This window comes from Trachypithecus francoisi, unplaced genomic scaffold (genome assembly GCF_009764315.1).
Source record: "Trachypithecus francoisi isolate TF-2019V2 unplaced genomic scaffold, Tfra_2.0 Lachesis_group2, whole genome shotgun sequence".
NCBI classification, from domain to species: Eukaryota; Metazoa; Chordata; class Mammalia; order Primates; family Cercopithecidae; genus Trachypithecus; species Trachypithecus francoisi.
In genome coordinates this window covers 159,321,401-159,348,061 of record NW_022681465.1, presented here as the reverse complement: position 1 = coordinate 159,348,061, position 26,661 = coordinate 159,321,401, and the positions used below count along the sequence as shown (strand labels likewise).

At 43.7% G+C, this 26,661-nt stretch overlaps 1 protein-coding gene across 8 annotated transcripts in view; it reads right to left on the bottom strand.

Moving 5' to 3' along the window:
* Window positions 1–24,144: 24,144 nt before the first annotated feature.
* The window catches only part of ZCCHC10 (zinc finger CCHC-type containing 10), a 35,343-nt gene continuing 32,826 nt past the window's right edge, over window positions 24,145–26,661 (bottom strand). For all 8 annotated transcript variants that reach the window (XR_004430070.1, XM_033181239.1, XM_033181241.1 and 5 more), the window contains one exon: window positions 24,145–26,008. Coding sequence is in view for 7 of the 8 variants with exons in the window: in XM_033181236.1 (XP_033037127.1) it covers window positions 25,741–26,008 (268 nt within the window). In the remaining variant the exon portion in view is untranslated. The remainder of the gene's footprint in view (window positions 26,009–26,661) is intronic.

Here is a 26,661-nt window from a genome sequence, read left to right as displayed (position 1 = left end):
TGATATGCTTTTGTTCTGTAAAGGATAGTGTTACTTTTTCAATACAAAATGAAACCTTATTTAAAAACCAAAAAGGGGAGGAATGGCCAGTGTAGCCTTTTATTTGGCATTATTCTGCAAATAAGAAGCTTCTGGCCAGGTGTGATCCTGCTTGTAAGCTCATGCTTGTAATCCAAGCACTTTGGGAGGCCAAGGCAGGCAGATCACCTGAGGTCGGGAATTCGAGACCAACCTGACCAACATGGAGAAACCTAATCTCTACTAAAAAATACAAAAATTAGCCGGGCATGGTGGCCAATGCCTATAACCCCAGCTACTCAGGAGGCTGAGGCAGGAGAATCGCTTGAACCCAGGAGGCGGAGGTTGTGGTGAGCCGAAACCATGCCATTGCACTCCAACCTTGGCAGCAAGAGCGAAACTCCATCTCAAAAAAAAAAAAAAGTTTTCTCTGTTTCAGCAAATAGAAGAAAAAGTTCCTAAAATTATTTCTAAATTTTTACTATTTTAATACTGTATCATTTCGTTTAAGAAGCTGCATCTGTTTTAACAAAGTGAATGTTCTGTCTCTAACTTCATTGTTCCAGAACAGTGTAAGACTACTGTGCAGAATGGAGAAATTGCAGAAAATAACCTACCATAAAACTGAAAGAGAAACGAAAATCTCAAAGCAAAATATGATTGTTTTACTAGCATGCAAGATTTTAACAAAGTATTTAAGCTGTGCACGGTGGCTCATGCCTGCGATCCCAGCACTTTGGGAGGCCAAGGCAGGTGGATCACCTGAGGGCAGGAGTTCGAGACCAGCCTGGGCAACATTGTGAAATCCTGTGTCTACTAAAATACAAAAATTAGCTGGGCATGGTGGCACACACCTATAATCCCAGCTACTGGAGAGGCTGAGACAGCAGGACTGCTTGAACCCTGGAGGCGGACGTTGCAGTGAGCCAAGATTGTGCCATTTACAGTCCAGCCTGGGCAACAGAGCAAGACTCTGTCTCAAAAAAAAAAAAAAAAAAAGGATTTAATGTATATTGTTAGAGTAGCAATACTTAGTAGAGTACTGTTTTTAAGTTAGGTTTTTGGAGGTATAATTTACATATCATAAAATTCATCCTTGGCTGGGCATGGTGGCTCATCCCTGTAATCCCAGCACTTTGGGAGGCAGAGGTGGTCAGATCACTTGAGGTCAGAAGTTTGAGACCAGCCTGGCCAACATGGTGAAACCCATTCTCTACTAAAAATACAAAAATTAGGCAGGCATGGTTGGTACACACCTGTGATCTCAGCTACTCGGGAGGCTGAGGCAGGAGAATCACTTTAACCTGGTGAGTGGAGGTTGCAGTGAGCCAAGATCTTGCCACTGCACTCCAGCCTGGGCAACAGAGTGAGCATCTGTCTCAAAAAAAAAGTATGCAATGTACAGTTTTATGAGTTCTGACAAATGATATAGAACATTTCAATCACCACAAAATATTCCCTCTTGCCCCTTGGTAATGAACCCTTCATTTCAACCCCAGTTCCTCAAAAACATAGATCTACTTTTTGTTCTTATACCATTACCTTTTCCACAATATCAAACAAATGGAGTCAGACAGTATATAGCCTTTCAAGTCTGGCTTCTTTCACTTGGTATAATGCTTGTGAAATTTATCCATTGTTATTTTCATATATCAGTACTTTCTTTTTTTTTTATCACTGAATAGTATTCCGTTATGTGGATATAACATAGCTCGTTTAGCCATTAATCAGTTGAAGAACATTTGGGTGGTTTCCATTAACAAAAAAACAATTAGAAGTCATTGTAGAAGTCCAAGAAATAAAAATAAAAATTATGAATAAAGCTACTATAAATATCCATGTACAAGATTTCATTTCGGCCTTAAATGATCTCCACCAATATTTTCTGAAAATCACATCTAGATATAGGAGCTACCAAGTCACAACTACAGCTACATAAACATTATTCTATATTATTTTAGAAACTCATAATTTATTCATTATTTATCAAATATTTATTAAACATCTACTACATAGCAGGTACTGTTCTAAGCACATAGATAAGACAATTGTCAGATACTAGCTCCCCCAAAATACCACCAAGACAACCCATTGGCGAAACCCTGTCTCTACTAAAAATACAAAAAACTTAGCCAGGCGTGGTGGTGGATGCCTGTAATCCCAGCTACTTGGGAGGCTGAGGCAGGAGAATTGCTTGAACCAGAGGTGGAAGGTTCAGTGAGCCAAGACTGCACCATTGCACTCCAGCCTGGGCTACAGAAGGAGACTGTCTCAAGAAAAAAAAAAAGCAAAACTGAGTTATTGTTCACTTCAATAAAAAAGATCACTACCTTAACACAGTCTCAGTAACACCTTTAAGGGGGAAAGCAAAGTTAGAATATATATAAGGTTTGGGGATCTGATTTAAGAGAGTTTTTCAATTCAAGGGACTTGATTACAACTTGGTAGGAATCATGATACATTGGGATTTGTGGACATAGTTTGAGACAGAGTTCTGCTCTTGTCACCCAGGCTGGAGTGCAGTGGCGAGATCTCTCGGCTCACTGCAACCTCCGCCTCCCAGGTTCAACTGATGCTCCAGCCTCAGCATCCCGAGTAGCTGGGATTACAGGCGCCCACCACCACGCCCAGCTAATTTTTGTATTTTTAGTAGAGACGGGGTTTCGCCAGACTGGTCTCGAACTCCTGACCTCAGGTAATCTGCCTGCCTCGGCCTCCCAAAGTGCTGGAATTATAGGCATGAACCAAAGCACGGGCCAGGAAAGGGTTTTAGAGTCTGGGATAGTGTATTAGTTTTCTACTGCTGCGGTAATGAATTACCACAAATTTAGGGGCTTCAAACACCACAAATGTGTTATCTTACAATTGTGTCAATAGAAGTCTGACACCAGTCTCACTGGATTAAGACAATGTATTGGCAAGACTGTTGCTTTCTAGAGGCTGTAAGGGAGAGTCCTTCCCTTTTCCAGCTTCTAGAGGCTGCCCTCATTCATTGGCTTGTGACCCTTTCCTCCATCTCCAAGCCAGCAATGGCTGATTGTGTTCTTTTAAAATCATATCACTTTGACTTTCTATTCCATCTCCATTATTTATTTTATATATATAAACATATATATTTGGCCGGGCACGGTGGCTCACACCTGTAATCTCAGCACTTTGGGAGGCTGAGGCGGGCAGATCATTAGTTCAGGAGATCAAGGCCATCCTGGCTAATACGGTGAAACCTTGTTTCTACTAAAAATACAAAAAATTAGCCGGGCGTGGTGGCGGGCGCCTGTAGTCCCAGCTACTTGGGAGGGTGAGGCAGGAGAATGGCGTGAACCCAGGAAGCAGAGCTTGCAGTGAGCAGAGATCGCGTCACTGCACTCCAGCCTGGGCGACAGAGCAAGACTCCATCTCAAAAAATAAAAAAATAAAAATATTTAAATATATATATATATATGCGCTATATATGTCTTATATAAAAGTAAAGGACATTTCTTATTATTTTGGGCCAACTCAGATCATTCAGAATCTCATCTACTTGTTTTAAGGTCAACTAAATAAACAACCTTAATTTCATCTGCCACCTCAATCCCCCATGCCATATAAAATAGCATATTAGGGCTGGGCGTGGTGGCTCATACCTGTAATCCCAGCAATTTGGGAGGCCAAGGCAGGTGGATCATGAGGTCAGGAATTCAAGACCAGGCTGGCCAACGTGGCGAAACTCCATCTCTACTAAAAATACAAAAATTAGCAGGGCATGCTAGCATGGTGGCAGGTGCCTGTAATCCCAACTACTCAGGAGGCTGAGGCAGGAGAATTGCTTGAATCTGGGAGGCAGAAGTTGCAGTGAACTGAGATTGCACCATTGCACTCCAGCCTGGGTAATAAGAGTGAAACTCCATCTCAAAATACAATAAGATAAATAATAAAATAGCATATTAGGTTGGGTGGAGTGGCTCACGCATGTAATCCCAGCACTTTGGGAGGCTTAGGCAAGAGGATCACTTGAGCCCAGGAGTTTAAGACCAGCCTGAGCAACATAGTGAGACCCCATCTCTTAAAAAATTGAAAAATTAGCCAGGTGTGGTGGTGCATGCCTGCAATCCCAGGTACTTGGGAGGCTGAGGTAGAAGGATAAATTGAGCCTGGGAGGTGGAGGCTACAGTGAGCCATGATCCTGCCGCTGGGTGACAGGGAGAGAGCCTGTCTCAGAAAAAAAAAAAAAAAGCATATTAGTATATTCACAGGTTCACAGGTTCTGAGGATTAGTACATGAACATCTTTGGGGAAGAATTATTCTGCCTACCACAGACCATAAAGTCACTTGAAGTCATCTATTGAAAAGCTGAGCAGTTAGATGTTCTTTAAAACATTGATATGGTTTGGATCTGGGTATTACCACCCAAATCTCAAGTAAAATTGTAATTCCCAGTGTTCGAGGTGGGGCCTAATGTGAGGTGATTGGATCACGGAGGTGTTTTTCATGAATAGTTTAGCACCATCCTCTTAGTTCTGGTCTCATGCTAGTGAGTTCTCACAAGATCTGGTTGACTAAAAGTGTGTGGCACAGCTGGGCATGGTGGCTCATGCCTGTAATCCTAGCACTTGGGAGGCCAAGGCGGGCAGATCACTTGAGGTCAGGAATTTGAGACCAGCTTGGCCAACATGGCAAAACCCCATCTCTACAAAAATACAAAAATTAGCCAGGTGCGGTGGTGTGCACCTGTAGTCTCAGTTACTTGGGAGGCTGAGGCAGGAGAATTGCTTGAACTCAAGAGGTGGAGGTTGCAGTGAGCCAAGATCACTCCACTGCATTCCAGCCTGAGCAACAGAGTGAGACTCTGTCTCAGAAAAAAAAAAAAAAACAAACAGAAGTGTGTGGCACCTCCCCCATTATGCTCTCTTGCTCCTACTCTGGCCTCATGATGTGTGTGGTCCCTCTTCACATTCTGCCATGATTGTAAGTTTCCTGAGGCCTCCCCAGAAGCTGAGAAGATGCTGGCATCATGCTTCTTGTACAGCCTGCATAACTGTGAGCCGATTAAACCTCTTATCTTTATAAATTACTCAACCTCAGGTATTTCTTTATGGCAATGCAAGAACGGACTAATGCCTGTCATTCCAGCTACTCAGGAGGCTGAGGCAGGACAATCACTTGAACCCGGAAAGCAGAGGTTGCAGTGAGCCAAGACCCCGCCATTGCACTCCAGCCTGCGCAATAGAGTGAGACTCTGTCTCAGAAAAAAACAAAAACAAACAAACAAAAACCAAAAAAACAGACTAATACAAACACGATTTTGAAAAGTTCTGAAATTGTTAGAGGTGTTCCAACCAGAGTGACTCCATCTTGAATACGGGCTGGGTGAAACAAGGCTGAGACCTACTGGGCTGCATTCCCAGGCGTTAGGCATTCTTAGTCACAGGATGAGACAGGAGGTCGGCACGAGATACAGGTTGCAAAGACCTTGCTGATAAAACAGTTTGCAGTAAAGAAGCTGGCTAAAACCCACGAAAACCAAGATGGTGATGAAAGTGACCTCTGGTCGTCGTCACTGCTCGTTATTCCTTAATCATAAATCATTAGCGTGCTAAAAGACACTCCCACCAGCACAATGATAGTTTACAAATGCCATAGCAATGTCCGGAAGTTACCCTACATGGTCTAAAGTGGGGAGAAACACTTAGTTATGGGAAATCCCCGCCCCTTTCCTGGAAAACTCATAAATAATCTACCCCTTATTTAGCATATGATCAAGAAATAACTATAAGTATACTTAGTCAAGCGGCCCATGTCACCATTCTGTCTATGGAGTATCATTCTTTTGTTTCTTTACTTCTCTAACAAACTTGCTTTTACTCAACTTTGTGGATGGACTCCCCTGAATTCCTTTTCTTTTCTTTTTTTTTTTTTTTGAGAGGGACTCTTGCTCTGTCGCCCAGGCTGGAGTTCAGTGGCGCGATCTCAGCTTGCTGAAACCTTTGCAACCCAGGTTCAAGCTATTCTTCTGCCTTGGCCTCCCGAGTAGCTGGGATTGCAAGCACATACCACCACGCCCAGCTAGTTTTTTTGTATTTTTAGTAACCACAGGGTTTCACCATGTTGGCCAGGATGGTCTCCAACTCCTGACCTCAAGTGATCCACCTGCCTCGATCTCCCAAAGTGCTGGGATTATAGGCATGAGCCACCATGCCTGGCCTAGCAAACTTTCTATGTAAGAAACAGACAGTAAAATATTTTTAGGCTTTGCAGATCAAGTGGCAAAATCAAAGATTTTTTTTCTTTTTTTTTGAGACGGGATCTCACTCTATTGCCCAGGCTGGAGTGCAATGGTGCGATCTCGGGTCACTGCAGCCTCCGTCTCCCAGGTTCAAACGATTCTCCTGCCTCAGCCACCTGAGTAGCTGGGATTACAGGCACCCACCACCACACCCAGCTAATTTTTTTATTTTTAGTATAGACGGGGTTTAATCAAGTTGGCCAGGCTGGTCTTGAACTCCCGACCTCAAGAGACCTACCCACCTTGGCCTCCGAAAGTGCTGGGATTCCAGGTGTGAGCCACCATGCCCGGTTAAATCAAGGATTTCATCTAGGTACTTATATAATAATATAAAAATTTCCATGAATATTTTATTGATAACATTTATACTTTCTGGGTGTATGTATGGAAAACAGAGTCTCACTGTATTGCCCAGGCAGGTTTCGAACTCCTGGGCTCAAACTGTCCTCCTGCCTCTGCCTCCTTAAGAGCTGGGATTACAGGGTTAAGCCATCACGCCCAGCTTATTGATAAAATTTTAAAATATAGTAGTTAAGTTTTCAGGCCTGTTAATAAGAATAAAGCAATTTTGGCTAGATGCAGTGACTCACTCCTGTAAACTCAGCACTTTTGGAGGCTGAGGCAGGAGGATCACTTGAGGTCAGAAGTTTGAGAGCCACCTGGCCAACATGGTGAAGCCCTGTCTCTACTAAAAACACAAAAATTAGCTGGGTGTGGTCGTGCGTGCCTGTAATCCCAGCTACTTGGGAGGCTGAGGTAGAAGAATAGCTTGAGCCTGCGAGGCAGAGGTTACAGTGAGCGGAGATTGATCACACCATTGCACTCCAACCTGGGCTACAGAATGAGTCTCTGTCTCAAAAAAAAAAAAAAAGAAAAAGAAAAAAGAAAAAGAAAATATCTTTTCACACAGATAGGTACTGCTAAATATGATATCAATCCACTGTCATGTGATATTATTTTAGAATAATCATTGCTGGAGAGAAATTTATAAAATTCTACTATAGACTGGTCCCAGTGGCTCATGCCTGTCATACCAGGAATTTGGGAGGCCGAGGCAGGGAGATCACTTGAGGTCAGGAGTTCGAGACCAGCCTGGCAAACATGGTGAAACGTCGTCTCTACTAAAAATACAAAAATTAGCCAGGCATGGTGGTGCTCACCTGTAATCCCAGCTACTCAGGAGGCTGAGGCAGGAGAATTGCTTGAACCAAGGAAGTGGAGGTTGCAGTGACCTAAGATGGCGTTACTGTACTCCAGCCTGGGTGACAGAGCGAAACTCTCTCAAATAAGTAATAAATAAATTGTATTAGACTCTTCTCTTAATATATGCCTTTGAGCATATACATTGAAAAGTAATCACCTCCAACTGAAGATTAGATGGGAGATCCTCAATTGTACATTTAAACTGCTTTTGAAATATGGAAATTTCCAGCTGGGAGCAGTGGCTCACACCTGTAATCCCAGCACTTTGGGAGGCTGAGGCGGGCACATCATGAGGCCAAGAGATGGAGACCAGTCTGGCCAACATGGTGAAACCCCATCTCTACTGAACATACAAAAATTAGCTGGGCGAGGTGGTGTGCACCTGTAGTGCCAGCTGCTCAGGAGGCTGAGGCAGGGGAATCACTTGAAACCGGGAGGCAGAGGTTGCAATGACCTGAGATCATGCCACTGCACTCCAGCCTGGTGACAGAGCGAGACTCCGTCTCAAAAAAATAAAAAGGAATATGGAAATTTACTTTATATGTGAGAGCCAAAAACATGCTGCAGACACTGTAGTTCAAATCACAGAAAAGATGTATGCTGCAAATTTGTGCAATAACAGACATCTCAGGTCTTGTTTTAATTTGACACCAGGTCGGGGATTTTGGCTCACACCTGTAATCCCAGTACTTTGGTAGACCAATGCAGGCAAATTCACTTGAGGTCAGGAGTTCCAGACCAGCCTGACCAACATGGTGAAACCCTGTCTCTTCTAAAAATTCAAAAATTAGCCAGGGCTGGTGGCGCTCACCTGTAGTCCCAGCTACTCTGGAGACCGAGGTAGGAGAATCACTTGAACTTGGGAGGCAGAGGGTGCAGTGAGCCGAGATCGTGCCACTGCACTCCAGCCTAGGCAACAGAGTGAGACTCTGTCTCAAAAAAAAAAAAAAAAAAAAAAAATTGACACCATAGGACGTGTGTAAATCAACTTGACATTTCTTGTGATTCAAACAACATTATGTATTGCCCGAAACAACTTTATCACAGTAAGAGTTTCACATATCAATACCATTTTAACTGGTAATTTTAGGTTGAACTTATTAAGAAGCATTATCACATCTTCAGCAAAAGCTAACCTCTAAAACCACTTAGTATTCAATAAAACTGGTTGAGGGCAATTCTCATTCATAAGAATTTCCATATCACAGCATTATTCAGCATAGCCAAGGGTAAAAGCAAGTGACTGTTCAACAATGAATGAATGGATAAGCAAAATGTGGTATATATATACAATGAAATATTATTCAAACTCAAAAAGGAGGAAAAGCTGGGCACAGTGGCTCATGCCTGTAATCCCAGCACTTTGGGAGGCTGAGGCCGGCAGATTACTTGAGGTCGGGAGTTTGAGACCACCCTGGCCAACATGGTGAAACCCCGTCTCTACTAAAAGTACAAAAATTAGGCCGGGCACGGTGGCTCAAGCCTGTAATCCTAGCACTCTGGAAGGCCAAGACGGGCGGATCACAAGGTCAGGAGATCGAGACCATCCTGGCTAACACGGTGAAACCCCATCTCTACTAAAAATACAAAAACTAGCCGGGCGAGGTGGCGGGCGCCTGGAGGCTGAGCCAGGAGAATGGCGTGAACCTGGGAGGTGGAGCTTGCAGTGAGCTGAGATCCGGCCACTGCACTCCAGCCCGGGCGACAGAGCGAGACTCCGCCTCAAAAAAAAAAAAAAAAAATACAAAAATTAGCCAGGTGTGTCAGCGCATACTATAATCTCAGCTTCTTGGGTGCCTGAGGCAGAAGAATCCCTTGAACCTAGGAGGTGGAGTTTGCAGTGAGCCGAGATTGTGTCACTGCACTCTAGCCTGGGCAACAGAGTGAGACTCTGCCTCAAAAAAAAAAAAAGAAAAAAAGGAAGGATAAGTACTAAAACATGGATGTACCTTGAGGATATTATGCAAGATGAAGTAAGACAATCAAAAAAGACAAATACTATATGATTCCACTTGCATAAGGTACCAAGAGCAGTCTAATTCACAAAGACATAAAGTAGAATGGCAGTTCCTAGGGGTTGGGAGTAGGGAGGTAATGAGGAATTATTATTTAATGGGTATAGAGCTTGAGTGTTGCAATATGAAAAGTTCTAGAGATGGATGGTGGTAATGGTGACCATGGTTTCACAACATTGTGAATATACTTAATACCATTGAACTGTATAATTAAAAATGGTTAGGATGGTAAATTTAATGTTATGTGTATTTTATCACAAGTTTTAAAAATTTCCTTCTTGGCCAGGCATGGTAGCTCATGCCTGTAATCCCAATACTTTGGGAGGCTGAGGTGGGCAGATCACCTGAGGTCGGGAGTTCAAGACCAGCCTGACCAACATGGAGAAACCCCATCTCTATTAAAAATACAAAAAATAGGCCGGGCGCGGTGGCTCAAGCCTGTAATCCCAGCACTTTGGGAGGCCGAGACGGGCGGATCACGAGGTCAGGAGATCGAGACCATCCTGGCTAACACGGTGAAACCCCGTCTCTACTAAAAAATACAAAAAAAACTAGCCGGGCGTGGTGGCGGGCGCCTGTAGTCCCAGCTACTCGGGAGGCTGAGGCAGGAGAATGGCGTAAACCCGGGAGGCGGAGCTAGCAGTGAGCTGAGATCTGGCCACTGCACTCCAGCCTGGGCGACAGAGCGAGACTCCGTCTCAAAAAAAAAAAAAAAAAAAATTAGCTGGGTGTGGTGTTGCATGTCTGTTCTCCCAGCTACTCAGGAGGCTGAGGCAGGAGAATTGCTTGAACTCAGGTGGTGGAGGTTGCGGTGAGCTGAGATTGTGCCATTGCACTCCAGCCTGGGCAACAAAAGCTAAACTCCATTTCAAAAAAAAAAAAAAAATTCCTTCTCAGCCCTGAGCTTAAATAAAATAATAAGTTATAACTGCTAAGCCATTAAACTGCTATATAGTAGATCAAGTCAGGATATTCAGCTTCATTACTGAAAAAAATCCTGGAATTCATAATGATTAAGTCCAGAAGAGCAAATAAAGTTCACTGTTGACACTATTGGCTCAATACACATGATAAATTCAAATATTTCCTGCGATGGTTTTTTTGTTGTTGTTGTTGAGACGGTGTCTTGCTCTGTCACCCTGGCTGGAGTGCAGTGATGTGGTCTTAGCTCACTGCAACCTCTGCCTCCCGGGTTCAAGCGATTCTCCTGCCTCAGCCTCCTGAGTAGCTAGGACTACAGACACATGCCACCATGCCCAGCTAAGTTTTGTATTTTCAGTAGAGACAGGATTTCACCATGTTGGCCAGGATGATCTCAATCTCCTGACCTCGTGATCCATGTGCCTTGACCTCCCAAAGTGCTAGGATTACAGGCATGAGCCACCGTGTCCAGCCCCCTACAAGGCTTTAAACATCTTACATTGTCACAAGCTTAGTGAATCTGCCCAGCTAAGTTTCTTCTGTTCCACAAATATTGGTAACCCCATAAATTATAACACATCTTAGCAGATTCCACTTCAGGTTGTACTGAATTTCAACTTCTTTGAAAATATTCTCGTGGCCGGGTACGGTGGCTCAAGCCTGTAATCCCAGCACTTTGGGAGACTGAGACGGGCGGATCATGAGGTCAGAAGATTGAGACCATCCTGGCTAACACGGTGAAACCCCGTTTCTACTAAAAAATACAAAAAACTAGCCGGGCGAGGTGGCGGGGCCTGCAGTCCCAGCTACTCGGGAGGCTGAGGCAGGAGAATGGCATAAACCCAGGAGGCGGAGCTTGCAGTGAGCCAAGACGGTGCCACTGCACTCCAGCCCGGGCAACAGAGCAAGACACCATCTCAAAAAAAAAAAAATTCTCCATGTACTCATTACATAGAGACTACTCTTTGAAGCTAATTCTTCAGTCATTTCTAATTTAACATTGTTCATTGAATAAATAACAACTGAACAGTATTGATAACATCCATCACCTTTTTAAGAGTCAAAGACATACAAATAAAAAGGATAAAAGAGTCCAGAAATAAACACCTCACATTTATAAGTAGTTGATATTCAACAAGAACTTTTTTTTTTTTCTTTGGAGACAGAGTCTTGCTCTGTCACCCAGGCTGGAATGCAATGGTGTGATCTTGGCTCACTGCAACCTCTGCCTCCCATGTTCAAGCGATTCTCCTGCCTCAGCCTCCTGAGTAGCTGGGATTACAGGTGCCTGCCACCACACCCGGCTAATATTTGAATTTTTAGTAGCGACAGGGTTTCACCATGTTGGCCAGGCTGGTCTCGAACTCCTGACCTCAGGTGATCTACCTGCCTTGGCCTCCCAAAGTGTTCAGATTACAGCATGACACACCTTGCCCAGCCCAATATTCAACAAGAGTTCTAAGACAATTTAATCCAATTGCCACTGCACCTAACGACAATCCAGTTTTTTTTTTTTTTTTTTTCCAAGATGGGAGTCTCACTCTGTCACCCAGGCTGGAATGCAGTGGCGTGATCTCGGCTCACTGCAAGCTCCACCTCCCAGGTTCACACCATTCTCCTGCCTCAGCCTCCCCAGTAGCCGGGACTACAGACGCCTGCCACCACGCCTGGCTAATTTTTGTATTTTTAGTAGAGACAGGGTTTCACTACGTTAACCAGGATGGTCTCGATCTCCTGACCTCATGATCCACCCACCTTGACCTCCCAAAGGGCTGGGATTACAGGCATGAGCCACTGCGCCTGGCCCCCAACAATCCAGTTTTTAAAAAATGGTCAAAGGGACCAGGCGCGGTGACTCACGCCTGTAATCCCAGCTCTTTGGGAAGCCAAGGCCAGCGGATCATGAGGTCAGGAGTTCGAGACCAGCCTGGTCAACATAATGAAACCCCTCTCTACTAAAAATACAAAAATTAGCCAGGTGTGGTGTTACACCTGTAGTCCCAGCTACTCAGGAGGCTGAGGCAGGAAAATCACTTGAACCCAGGCAGTGGAGGTTGCAGTGAGCCAAGACTGTGCCATTGTACTCCAGCCTGGGTGACAGAGCAAGTCTCCATCTCAAAAAAAAAAAAAAAGAAAAAAAGATCAAAGGGCCAAGGGCCACCAGCACTTTGGGAGGCCAAGGTGGGTGGATCACCTGAGGTCAGGAGTTCGAGACCAGCCTGGCCAACATGGCGAAACCCCGTCTCTACTAAAAATACACAAATTAGTTAGGTGTGGTGGTACACTCCTGTAATCCCAGCTACTTGGGAGGCTGAGGCAGGAAATTGCTTGAACCCAGGAGGTGTAGGTTGTAGTGAGCTGAGATCATGCCACTGTACTCCAGCCTGGGCGACAGAGTGGGACTCCATCTCAAAAAATAAAAATGAAAATAAATAAAAAATGGTCAGAGGATCTCAATAGACATCTATTCTTTCTTCCTTGCTTTTTTTTTTTTTTTGAGACAGAGTCTTCTCACTCTGTTACCTAGGGTGGGGTGCAGTGGCATGATCTCGGCTCACTGCAGCCTCCACCTCCTGGGTTCAAGTGATTCTTGTGCCTCAGCCTCCTGAGTGGCTGTGATTACAGGCGTGCACCACCACGACCAGGTAATTTTTATATTTTTAGTAGAGATGAATTTTCACCACCTTGGCCAGGCTGGTCTCAAACTCCTGACCTCAAGTGATACTCTCACCTTGGCCCTCCTAAACTGCTAGGATTACAGGAGTGAGCCATAGTGCCTGGCCCTCAATAGGTCTTTCCAAAGAAGATATACAAATACGAATGACCACTAAGCCCAGAAGAAGATAATCAACGTTATTTACCATCAGAGAAATGCATATCAAAACAGTGAGGTATCACTTCATACCCCCTAAGATGTATAATCAAAATGACAGATACTTGATTTTGATTATAGTGCTGGTGTCTTAGTCTGTTTGTATTGCTATAAAGGAATACCTGAGGCTAGGCAATTTATAAAGAAAAGAGGTTTATTTTGCTCACAGTTTTACAGGCTGCACAGGAGGCATGGTGCTGGCATCTCTTAGGCTTTTGGTGGGGTCCAAAGGCTGTTTCCATTCATGACAGAAGGCAAAGGGGAACCAATGTGTGCAGAGATCACATGTTAAGAGAGGAAGCAAGGGAGCAGGGGAGGTGCCAGGCTCTTTTAGAAACTAGCTCTTGTGTAAACTAATAGAGTAAGAACTCACTCACTCTCTGACCAGGGAGGTAATTAACTTATTCATGAGGGATTCACCCCTGTGACCCAAACACCTTCCAGTAGGCCCTACCTCCAACATTGGGGATCAAATTTCAATATGAGGCTTGGAGATACAAGCATCCAAACTATAGTAGTTGTGAAGATGTGAAGAAATTGGAACACTTATAGATTGCTAGTGGGTTTACAGTGTAAAATGGTATAGCTGCTTTGGAAAACAGTCAGTTCCTCAAAACACTTGATCCAGAAATTCCACTCCTGGGTATACACCTAAGAAAATTCAAAACATATATTCACACAAAAACCTGGCTGGGCGCGGTGGCTCAAGCCTGTAATCCCAGCACTTTGGGAGGCCGAGATGGGCGGATCACGAGGTCAGGAGATAGAGACCATCCTGGCTAACACAGTGAAACCCCATCTCTACTAAAAAATACAAAAAAAAAAAACTAGCCGGGCGAGATGGCGGGTGCCTGTAGTCCCAGCTACTCCGGAGGCTGAGGCAGGAGAATAGCATGAACCCGGGAGGCGGAGCTTGCAGTGAGCTGAGATCCGGCCACTGCACTCCAGCCTGGGCGACAGAGCAAGACACCGTCTCAAAAAAAAAAAAAAAAAAACCTGTACATGAATGTTAACTATGGCATTATTCATAATAACCAAAACGTAGAAAACAACCCAAATGTCCTTCAACTGATGAATCCATAAATGAAATTGGTATGTACATATGAAATATTATTTGGTAATAAAAAGAAATGAATTACCGGTATATGCTGCAGTATGAACAAACCTTGAAAACATTATGCTGAGTGAAAAAAAGCCAGTCACAAAGGAAAATATATTTTATGATTCCATTTGTATGAAATGTCCACAACAGGCAAATCTATAGAGACAGAAAGTAGATTAGTGGTTGCCTATGGCTGGGTGGTTGGGGGTTGGACACTGGAAATGGGTAGTGACTGCTAATGGGTACAGGGTTTTTTTTTATTGTTGTTTTTGTTTTGAAACAGAGTTTTGCTCTTGTTGCCCAGGCTAGAGTGCAGTGGTGCAATCTCAGCGCACTGCAACCTCCGCCTCCTGGGTTCAAGCGATTCTCCTGCCTCAGCCTCCTGAGTAGCTGGGATTACAGGCATCCACCACCGTGCCCAGCTAATTTTTGTATTTTTAAATAGAGATAGGGTTTCTCCATGTTGGTCAGGTGATCTGCCCGCCTTGGCCTCCCAAAGTGCTGCGATTACAGGCGTGAGCCACCGCGCCTGGCTAGGTTTTCTTTTCATGATGATCAGAATATTCTAAGATTTGTTCTGGTGGGCCAGGCATGTTGGCGAACACCTGTAATTGCAGCACTGTGGGAGGCCAGTGCAGAAGGATCCCTTGAGCCCAAGAGTTCCCGAGCAGCCTGAGCAACACAGCAAGACACTATTGCTATTAAAAAAAAAAAAAAAAATTAGGCCAGTCACGGTGGTTCACACCTGTAATCTCAGCACTTTGGGAGGCCGAAGTGGGTGGATCACCTGAGATCAGGAGTTCAAGACCAGTCTGACCAACATGGTTAAACCCCATCTCTACTAAAAATACAAAATTAGCCACGCATGGTGGCGCATGTTTGTAATCCCAGCTACTTGGGAGGCTGAGGAAGGAGAATTGTTTGAACTCAGGAGGCAGAGGTTGCAGCGAGCCAAGATCATGCCATTATACTCCAGCCTGGGCAACAAGAGCAAAACTCTGTCTCAAAAAAAAAAAAAAAAAAATTAGTCGGGCATGGTGGTGTGCGCCTATGATCCCAGCTACATAAGAGGTTAGGGTAAAAGATCTAGGCTTAGGGAGGTTGAAGCTGCAGTGAGCCATGATCATGCCACTGCACGCCAGCCTGGGCAATAGAACGAGTCATGAGTGTTTCAAGAGACAAAGCAGAAGCTGTAATGCCTCTTATGACCTCACCTCTGAAGTCACAAACTGCCATTCTTGTACTATTCTATTGGTCACATAGGTTAGTTCTGATTCCATGTAGAAAGGGACTATATAAGTTCATAGGTAACTGGAAATGATTATCATTGGGAACCATCTTAAAGGCTGGTTATCACAATCCAAACCATAATTTTAAGCAATTTACACAGGGAAAAAAATGCTAATGAACACTAAAGTCTAATTTTTAAAATATTGACTCAATTTTATTTCCAGTTTGTATCTATATGTATACCCTACATATACATTGCTCACTGTTTGAAGTTTATTCTCTTTAGGTGTATAAATTTATTTGTTTATTGTTTTTCTTTTTATTTTGAGATGGAGTCTCACTCTGTCACCCAGGCTGGAGTGCAGTGGCACAATCTCAGCTCACTGCCACCTCAGCCTCCCAAGTACCTGGGATTACAGGTGCGCACCAACAAGCCCAGCTAATTTTGTATTTTTAGTAGAGACGGGTTTTCACCGTTTTGGCCAGGCTGGTCTCGAACTCCTGACCTCAAGTGACCTGCCTGCCTCAGCCTCCCAAAGTGCTGGGATTATAGGAGTGAGTCACCACGCCTGGCCTGTTTGTTTGTTTGTTGTTTGTGTTTTTTGTTTGTTTGTTTGTTTTGAGACAGAGTCCCACTCTGTTGCCCAGGCTGGAGTGCAGCGGTGCTATCTCAGCTCACTGCAACCTCTGCTTCCCGGGTTCAAGCTATTCTCCTGCCTCAGCCTCCCGAGTACCTGGGACTACAGGCGCACACCCCCACGCCCAGCTAATTTTTGTATTTTTAGTACAGGCGGACTTTCACCATGTTGGCTGGGATGGTCTCAGTCTCTTGACCTTGTGATCCACCTGCCTCAGCCTCCCAAAGTGCTGGGATTACAGGTGTGAGCCACCGCACCTGGCCTATTTATTTATTTATTTTAGTTTAGTTTAATTTTAGGCCAGCCAAGTGAAACAATGGGAGTGGATAAGGAACAAAGAAAATTGTAACTGGTTGTGATCAATTAGTTGTAAACACCACAGCACTTGGACCAGACTCCCTCCGGACTGCTTAAGGAAGGGAATCAGTTTATCAGGTAGACAGCACAGTGTCCAAATACTAAAAAGTTGCCCAGTAGTTCTATGGTTTTTCATTCTTGATTTTGTCCACAATTTTTGTTAGAGAAATATCTGGAGGTGGAGGTTTATAAATGAGGCACATTACTCATTGTCTTTATTTCAAGTGGTTCTTAGCATATGGCAACTTGTATTCTTTCTTATTTAATTTTAAATTAGTCATGGGCAGGACGCAGTGGCTCACACCTGTAATCCTAGCACTTTGGGAGGCTAACGTGGGTGGATCACTTGAGGTCAAGAGTTCAAGACTAGCCTGGCCAACATGGTGAAACCCCATCTCTACTAAAAATACAAAAATTAACCAGACAGTAGTGGCACGTGCCTGTAATCCCAGTTACTCGGGAGGCTGAGGCAGGAGAATCACTTGAGCCTGGGAGGTGGAGTTTGCAGTGAGCCGAGACTGCAACACTGTGCTCCAGTCTGGGGGACAGAGTGAGACCCTGTCAAAAAAAAATAAAAATTTAATGAATTAATTAATGGAGTACTCATTAATCATGGCAGACTGAACATAGATTGTTCCTGCTGGGCGCAGTGTCTCACACCTGTAATCTCACCACTTTGGGAGGCTGAGGTGGAAGGATGGCTTAAGCCCAGGAGTTCAAGACTAGCCTGGGCAACATGATGAGACCTCATTTCTACAAAAAATACAAAAATTAGCCAGGCATGGTGGCACACACCTGTAGTCCCAGCTACTAGGGAGGCTGAAGTGGGAGGATTGCTTGAGCCTGGGAGGTCAAGGCCGCAGTGAGCTGTGATCCTACCACTACACTCCAGCCTGGGGAACAGAATGAGACCCTATCTCAAAAAAAAAACCACACACACACACACACACACACACACACAAAGAAAAAAATGAACATAGATGTTCACTACTGTTCACTTGCAAAATTTCATGATAAAAAAATAAACCCACTAAGACAGCACGAACAGGAGAGGAGTGCATAGGGGTGCATCTCCTTACACAAACTTTCTACCAGTCTGCTTTCAAGCCCTCCTTGTGCCTTGGCTGGCAGAAGTCTATGGTGCCATCAAGTTTGGAAGCTTTTCAGAGTCTGTGGCTTGCTTCCTGTTGTCTTTTACCCACTGTGGGCTTAGGCTTTGGCTTTCTTTGGTTATTCAAGTCAACATCCACTTTTCAGGTTCCAGTATAGTTGTCATTTCTCATCTGTTTCATCTCCTATGGTGATGAATTTTATGTGTCAATTTTACTGGGCTAAGGGATGCCCAGATAGCTGGTACAACTCTATTTCTGGGTGTTTTGGGAAAAGATTAGCATTTGAATCAGTAAACTTACTAAAGAAGACCCATTCCCCTAGGCATTATCCAATCCATTGAGAGCCTATATAGAAATAGAAAAGGCAGAGGAATAGAGAATTCTCTCTCTCTTTTTTTTTTTTTTGAGACAGAGTCTCGCTCTGTTGCCTAGGCTGGAGTGCAATGGTGTGACCTTGGCTCACTGTAACCTCCACCTCCCAGGTTCAAGCAATTCTCCTGCCTCAGCCTCCCGAGGAGCTGGAATTACAGGTACCCCACCACCACACCTGGCTAATTTTTGTATTTTTAGTAGAGATGGGGTTTCACCATATTGGCCAGGCTGGTCTCAAACTCCTGACCTCAGGTTATCCGCCCACCTCGGCCTCCCAAAGTGCTGAGATAACAGGCGTGAGCCACTGCGCCCGGCCTCTCTCTCTTTGAGCTGAAACATCCATCTTCTCCTGCCCTTGGACTTTGGAGCTTCTGGTTCTTGGGTCTTTGGACTTTGGGACTTAACATCAGCAGCCTCTCTGCTTCCCAGGTCTTTTTGGACTCAGATTGAGTTATACCACTGGCTTTCTTGTCCTCAAGCTTGCAAACAGCAGATTGTGGGACTTCTCAGCTTCCAGAACTGCAAGAGCCAATTCCCACAATAAATATCCTCATATATATCTATATGTTTCTATGTGATATGTGTATATATATATAGTCTCCTATTGGTTCTGCCTCTCTGGAGAACACTGACTAGTAAGTACATCTCCTCTTTTTTTCTTTATGCTTTTTTGTCTATTTTCTGCTATTTTAGTTAAATTTTAAGAGGAAATAATAGTGAACAATTTACCATGTTTGTAAATTTGGTAAATTTGGGTTCAATTTACCATGTTTAATTGAAAGTTCTCTTTCTCGTGTTCCTTTTTTTTTTTTTTTTGAGACAGAGTCTTGCTCTGTTGCTAGGTTGGAGTGCGGTGGCACTATCTCCACTCACTGCAACCTCTGCCTCCCGGATTCAAGTGATTCTCCTGCCTCAACCTCCAGAGTAGCTGGGATTACAGGCACGTGCCACCATGCCCAGCTAATTTTTGTAGTTTTAGTAGAGATGGGGTTTTACCATGTTGGCTGGGATGGTCTCGATCTCTTGACTTGGTGGTCCTCCTGCCTCAGCCTCCCCAAGTGCTGGGATTACAGGCATGAGCCACTGCGCCCGGCCGACTGTTCTTCGTTTTGTTGTTGTTGTTGTTTTGAGATGGAGTTTTGCTCTTGTTGCCCAGGCTGGAGTGCAATGGCGCAATCTTGGCTCACCACAACCTCTGCCTCCGGGTTCAAGTGATTCTTCTGCCTCAACCGCCCGAGTAGCTGGGATTACAGGCATGCACCACCACACCTGGCTAATTTTGTATTTTTCGTAGAGACAGGGTTTCTCCGTGTTGAGGCTGGTCTCGAACTCTTGACCTCAGGTGATCCGCCTGCCTCGGCCTCCTAAAGTGCTGGGATTACAGGCGTGAGCCACCGCACCCTGCTGTTTTTTGTTTTTTGTTTTTTGTTTTTTTTTGAAACAGAGTCTCGCTCTGTCACCCAGGCTGGAGTGCAGTGGTGCAATCTCGGCTCACTACAAGCTCCACCTCCTGGGTTCAAGAGATTCTCCTGCTTCAGCCTCCCGAGTAGCTGGGACTACAGGCATGTGCCACCAAGCCTGGCTAATTTTTTTGTATTTTTAGTAGAAATGGGGTTTCACCGTGTTAGCCAGGATGGTCTCGATCTCCTGACCTCGTGATCTGCCCGCCTCAATCTCCCAAAGTGCTGGGATTACAGGTGTGAGTCACTGCGCCCAGCCATGTTCTTTGTATTTTGTCTGGTCTCCCTGACTAGATGGCGAATTCCGAGGAAACCACTGTTGAAGTGTTACTTATATGTCTTTGTATAGTACTTTCCAAAGAAGAGTTCTGTTAATATTTGTGGTTGTTACTGATTAGCTTGAATAGCAGACACAAATGCCCTTGGGGGTACAAAAAAAAAACTTTCAAGAACATTGGCAACATCCAGGTCTTCAATTTCCATGGGTACCCACTCCTAAAGTTGAACTGAGAAGGAATCTGTAGCCCAGGTATCATATTGGTTTTCCTTTCTCTCTTCTCCTTTGATAAAGCCTTTCTCCCTCTTTGGCACAAACACACCTCTAAATCTCTTCATGGCACAATTTTTCCCAGGGTGTGAAAACCTACAGGGAAGCATACAAAAGTACAATTTGAAATCGTGTTTTGGGTCAACTTGTTTCAATTAAGGCACCATAATTCAAGGTCTGGTTTCCAGAGGTCTGGTTTCCAGTATTTTCTTTCTTTTTTTTTTTTTTTTAATTTCTGTCAAAGGCACAACCTGGTGTCAGAAAATGGATTCTCGGCTGGGCGCGGTGGCTCAAGCCTGTAATCCCAGCACTTTGGGAGGCCGAGACGGGCGGATCACGAGGTCAGGAGATCGAGACCATCCTGGCTAACACAGTGAAACTCCGTCTCTACTAAAAAATACAAAAATCTAGCCGGGCGAGGTGGCGGGCGCCTGTAGTCCCAGCTACTCGGGAGGCTGAAGCAGGAGAATGGCGTGAACCCGGGAGGCGGAGCTTGCAGTGAGCTGAGATCCGGCCACTGCGCTCCAGCCTGGGCGACAGAGCAAGACTCCGTCTCAAAAAAAAAAAAAAAAGAAAAAGAAAAAAGAAAATGGATATTCTCCTACCTCAGCCTCCCAAGTAGCTGGGATTACAGACATGCTCCACCATGCCCAGCTAATTTTTGTATTTTTAGTAGAGACAAAAATTAGCTGGACGTGGTGGCACATGCCTATAATCCCAGGTACTCGGGAGGCTGAGGAAAGAGAACCACTTGAACCTGGGAGGCAGAGGTTGCAGTGAGCCGAGATCGTGCCATTGCACTCCAACCAGAGCAACAAGAGCGTAACTCCAGCTCAAAAAACAAAAAACAAAACACGAAAACCATTATTTGGGGTCAGGCTCAGTGGCTCACACCTGTAATCCCAGAACTTTGGGAGGCTGAGGCAGGCGGATCACCTGAGGTCAGGAGTTTGAGACCAGCCTGGCCCACAGGAAGAAACCCCGTCTCTACTGAAAATACAAAAATTAGTCAGGTGTGGTTGTGGGCGCCTATAATCCCAGCTACTTGGGAGGCTGAGGCAGGAGAATCACTTGAACCTGGGAGGCAGAGGTTGCAGTGAGCTAAGATTGTGCTACTGCACTCCAGCCTGGGTGACAGAGAGAGACTCTTCAAAAAAAGAAAAAAGAAAACCATCATTTGGAAAAGAAGATAGTATAGTAATAATTGTTGTAGACAAGGTCCACTGATCGACTAAAACTAGTGAGTTTTGCATATTCTCAAAATATCTTCCCTAAAGTATCTGTCAACAAACAAGGAAAAGGTAGTAATTTACAGTGGAAAAATCTGATTATAACCTTTTTTTTAGTTAGGGTCTCACTCTGTCACCCAGACCAGAGTTCAGTGGCCTGATCTCGGCTCACTGCAGCCCGGACCTCCTGGGCTCAAGCGATCCTCCCACCCTCTGCCTTCTGAGTAGCTGGGATTTCCGGTGTATGCCATGCCACCATGCCTGGCTTTTTTTTTTTTTTTTTTTTTTGAGGCAAGGTTTGCTATTTTTGTTCAGTCTGGAGTATGCAGTGGCACAATCTCGGCTTACTGTAGCCCGGGCCTTCTGGGGTCAAGCCATCCCTCCACCTATTCTTCCCCTGTAGCTGGAACTACAGATACACACCACCATGCCTGGCTAATTTTTCTGGGGGGGAGACGAAGTCTCATTCTGTCGCCCAGGCTGGAGTGCAGTGGGGTGATCTCGGCTCACTGCAACCTCCGCCTCCCAGGTTCAAGTGATTCTCCTGCCTCAGCCTCCTGAGTCGTTGGGATTATAGGCATGCAACACCATGCCTGCCTAATTTTGTATTTTCAGTAGAGACGGGGTTTCACCATGTTAGTCAGGCTAGTCTCAAACTCCTGACTTCATGATCTGCCCGCCTTGGCCTCCCAAAGTGCTGGGATTATAGGCATGAGCCACCATGCCCACCAGCCATGCCTGGCTAATTTTTGTGTTTTTTGTAGAGATGCGGTTTCACCATGTTGCCTAGTCTTGAACTGAGCTCAAGCAATCCGCCTGCTTTGGCCTCCCAAAGTGCTGGGATAACAGCCGTTAGCCACCGCGCCCAGCCTGGAACCACTTTAATCAAGTGATCAAGGTCAACATTGCCAGTAATAAATAAGACACATGAACATTATTAATCTCATGATATCATTGACTGAAGACATTCCATTTCTGTGATATTCTTCCAAAAAGCATAACCTCAGTTCAATCACAAGAAAATATCGGACAAATCCAAATTTTTTTTTTTAGACAGTCTCACTGTCACCCATGCAGGAGTGCAACGGCACGATCTTGGCTCACTGCAACCTCCACCTCCCAGGTTCATGCCATTCTCCTGCCTCAGCCTCCTGAATAGCTGGGACTACAGGCGTGCGCCACCACACCTGGCTAATTTTTTTGTATTTTTAGTAGAGACGGGGTTTTACCATGTCGGTGAGGCTGGTCTTGAACTACTGACCTCAAATGATCCAGCCGCCTCGGCCTCCCAAAGTGCTAGGATTCCAGGTGTGAATCACTGTGTCCAGCCAAACAAACCCAGATTGAGGGGTATTAGACAAAATAATTCTTTAAAAGTGACAAGGGCATGAAAGGCAAGGTAACACTGAAATATTGAGACTGTAGTAAAGATACAAGTATCTAAATGTATTTTCTGGGTAGTATTCTGGAATATAAAAAGGATATTAGTGGGAAAATGAGCAAAATATGAATAAAGTTTTCAGTTTAATAGTATTTTACTATGCTATAATAGGATGTCTTTAAAAGATAGTATTTTACGGCCGGGCGCGGTGGCTCAAGCCTGTAATCCCAGTACTTTGGGAGGCCGAGGCGGGCGGATCACGAGGTCAGGAGATCGAGACCATCCTGGCTAACCCGGTGAAACCCCGTCTCTACTAAAAAAAATACAAAAAACTAGCCGGGCGAGGTGGCGGGCGCCTGTAGTCCCAGCTACTCGGGAGGCTGAGGCAGGAGAATGGCGTAAACCCGGGAGGCGGAGCTTGCAGTGAGCTGAGATCCGGCCACTGCACTCCAGCCCGGGCGACAGAGCGAGACTCCGTCTCAAAAAAAAAAAAAAAAAAAAATAGTATTTTACTAGATGTTAAATTTCTTGGTTTTGGCAACTGTGACATGGTTATGTAAGATGTTAACACTATGGGAAGCTAGATGAAGTTTATAAGGAAATTGTACTATTTTTGCAACTTTTCTATAAATCTACAGTTCAAAATTTAAAAAGAATAAATATGGCTAAGAATATGAAACACCTTCTCTGCACTTTTTTCACTTCCAGTGTTAACTTATGGCTAATGCTGTATTTTCATTCTAGGGCAAAATTGCTATATTGTAGTCTATTAATAACACAGTATATGTGTGGAATGAAAACCTATGATCTAATGACTCCTTTTGATATGAATGTGGTTAAGTAACATACTCACTACATTTGCCAGGGACTCAACTTCCAGAGTCCTGCCTTCAAGCAGGACTAAAAATAAAACTCTTTAAAAGTTAGTCTCCACTTTGCCATTGATTCTGTTTTTTGTTTTTTCTCACTCTGTCACCCAGGCTGGAGTGCAGTGGCACACTCATGGCTCACTGCAGCCTCAACCTCCTGGGCTCAAACTATTCTCTTGCCACAGCCCCCTGAGTAGCTGGGACTATAGGGGCACATTACCATGCCCAGCTAATTTTTTAATTTTTTTGTAGAGACAGAGTCTTACTATGTTGCCTAGGCTGGTCTCACACTCCTGGACTCAAGTGATTCTCCCGTCTTGGCTTCCCAAAATGTTGGGATTAGAGGCGTGAGCCACTGTGACCAGCCTGATTCTGTGTTTTTGAATGAAATGCTTGACTAGAAGAACTGAGTTCCTGCTCTCTCTACTTCTCCAGTCATACTTTTAACAGCCATAATAGTAAAACTCTAAAATTGGAATTTGTTCAAATGTCTTTACACCTCAAATGGAATAAGAACTGGCATTAAACAGAACAGTAAAGAGATAACAGCAGTTTAAGTTTGTGAGCACAAATTGTGAGTTTTATTTAACTGCGAGTGATGCAACCTATGTAACACATTCTTTTCTCATCTGTGTTCTTTAACTGCTAGGATTACCTTTACAGAGACAAACGTTCTAAAATATACCGGACTGGTAATTTATTAACTCTGTCAAGTGATAATATTCTGTAGGCAGCCTTTGAAATGATGTTTTGAGAATTTATTTACAACCACTGAACACAGATGGTTTTGTAAAACTGACAATTACAGGCTCCTTAAACTCACAACATACATATATTTTAATATTTAAATAGCCTGTTTTCTTCAAAAGTAATTTTCTACTGCTTTTTCATAAAAATATAAAAAAGACATTTATAGTTTTAAAAACCTATATTTAACCCAAATCAGATTTTTTCTACAAATGATACCTCTTTCCAAAAAGTTAAAAAGACATCACAGAATACTGTGATGTTAAACCAAAGACTCATCACAATAACAGCATTTTACTTTTAAGAAATATTGTGCAGTATTTCCTTTTTGACCTTTCATGCTAGATTTCAACTATGTATATCCTATGTAAACACACCAGATTAATCCTAGTCATTCATATATATGCAGTAGACTGTCATATATATGACCAGTTACCATACAAACTGTCACACCATGTTTTCAAAAATAGCAAAGGCAATCTTTATGAAAGCTTAAAAAAAGCTTTTAATAAAAGGCAACCAACATTGCCCTAATTTTCAGTAAAAATTACCTCTTCTTCCTACCTTTCCCCCTGCTTTGAATGGTACCTTTTATTGCATGTTAATACACAAAGATATTTCTAGCACTTCTACTTGAGTTAGCCTCTTACATGGCTGCTTTCTTTTCTGATACACTGACTTTTGTCAGAAGGCACCAATATTAGACTCCTAAGTAGTTTCAAATGTTTTGTCCCTTTTTAGGTTCTTCTAGAATGATTTTCCTCAGAAAAGGATAACTTGAAAAACTTAAGGAACCAGAAGAAAATGAATGATATAACACAGCAATCTGAAACTTAACAGCATTCAAAAACTATAAATATATTAATAGGCTCCTTGAACATACCACTTAGGACAAAAAGTCAGATAACTTTCTGAACATAAATGTAAAAATAGAGCACATTTATTAACGGTAGGAAAACTAAGCTTACAGTAACAACATATTATATCTTACATAACACACAGCCAAAAGCATTACAAATTCACTGCCAGATGTCCTGATGCACCATCCTGAAAATATGTCTGATACATACCACCAACATATATAACAAAGTATGGCATTTATTTCACAGAGAGAAAAGATAGTTTCATCACACAAACAGATTTGCAGATTTCAGCTTTAAGTTCTAGAGATATATTTTAAAGATAAAAAAGAAAAACAAGATTCACCCTTCAAATAAAAAAGTCTCTCTCTATAAGCCATTATTAATACTCTTTATGCTCTTACAATGTAAAACATTGAGAAACTTTTGAATTCTAGAAATGTTTACCAGTTAACCTACTTGGCCTTAACATATTCTAAATTCCCTTTCAAGAATCACATTAATGTTTTCAGTCCATCGGTCCAATATGGATGGAGCAACTCTATTTCTTTTTCTTCTTCTTTGGTGGTTCATCGTCAGAGCTGCTATCTGTGCTGGTGCTGCTGCTACTGGAAGAACTGGAATCTGAGTCTGAATCAGAGGAGGAGGAAGAGGTTGTGGAGGAGGCTGAGGATGAGGAACTAGAGGAGCTTTCATCAGTGTCACTGTCCTCTGAGGAGGAAGAGGTAGATGTTTCTTCACTCTCTGATGAAGAATCACTGGCAGAACTGTCACTGCTACTGCTACTGGAACTGGTTACACTCTTAGACCTATTAGACAATACACAGTTATATACATGGGAAGGTGACATGTAATAGAATGTTAAAAGCAATTTCATTTTTTTTTTCTTTTCAGGACAGAGTCTTGCTGTGTCACCCAGGCTGGAGTGCAGTGGCATAATCTCAGCTCACTGCAACCTCCACCTCCCAGGTTCAAGAAATTCTCGTGCCTCAGAGCCTCCCCAGTAGCTAGGATTACAGGCGCGCACACCCACGCCCAGCTGATTTTTGTATTTTTAGCAGAGATGGGGTTTCACCATGTTCATCATGTTGGCCAGGCTGGTCTTGAACTCCTGACCTCATGATCCGCCCGCCTCAGCCTCCCAAAGTGCTAGGATTACAGGCATGAGCCACCATGCCCGGCCAAAAGCAATTTCATATGATTCCGTTTATAAATATGCTTATACACTGAAGCTTTGCTAGCATGTTATCCTTAGGTTTGATGTTTTGGAGATTGCCTAACTGTTGTAAACCACAGCTCCTCTCTCTACAACGCATTGTTACTTCAGCAACTTAATTCTCTTGGATGGAATTCAAGATAAGCATATCTACTATATTACGTTTCAGAGGGAATAATGTTAGAATAAAGCTGCAGTATAACAATTTGGTCTATTTAAACCTCACGTAACATAGCTGCTGACTGT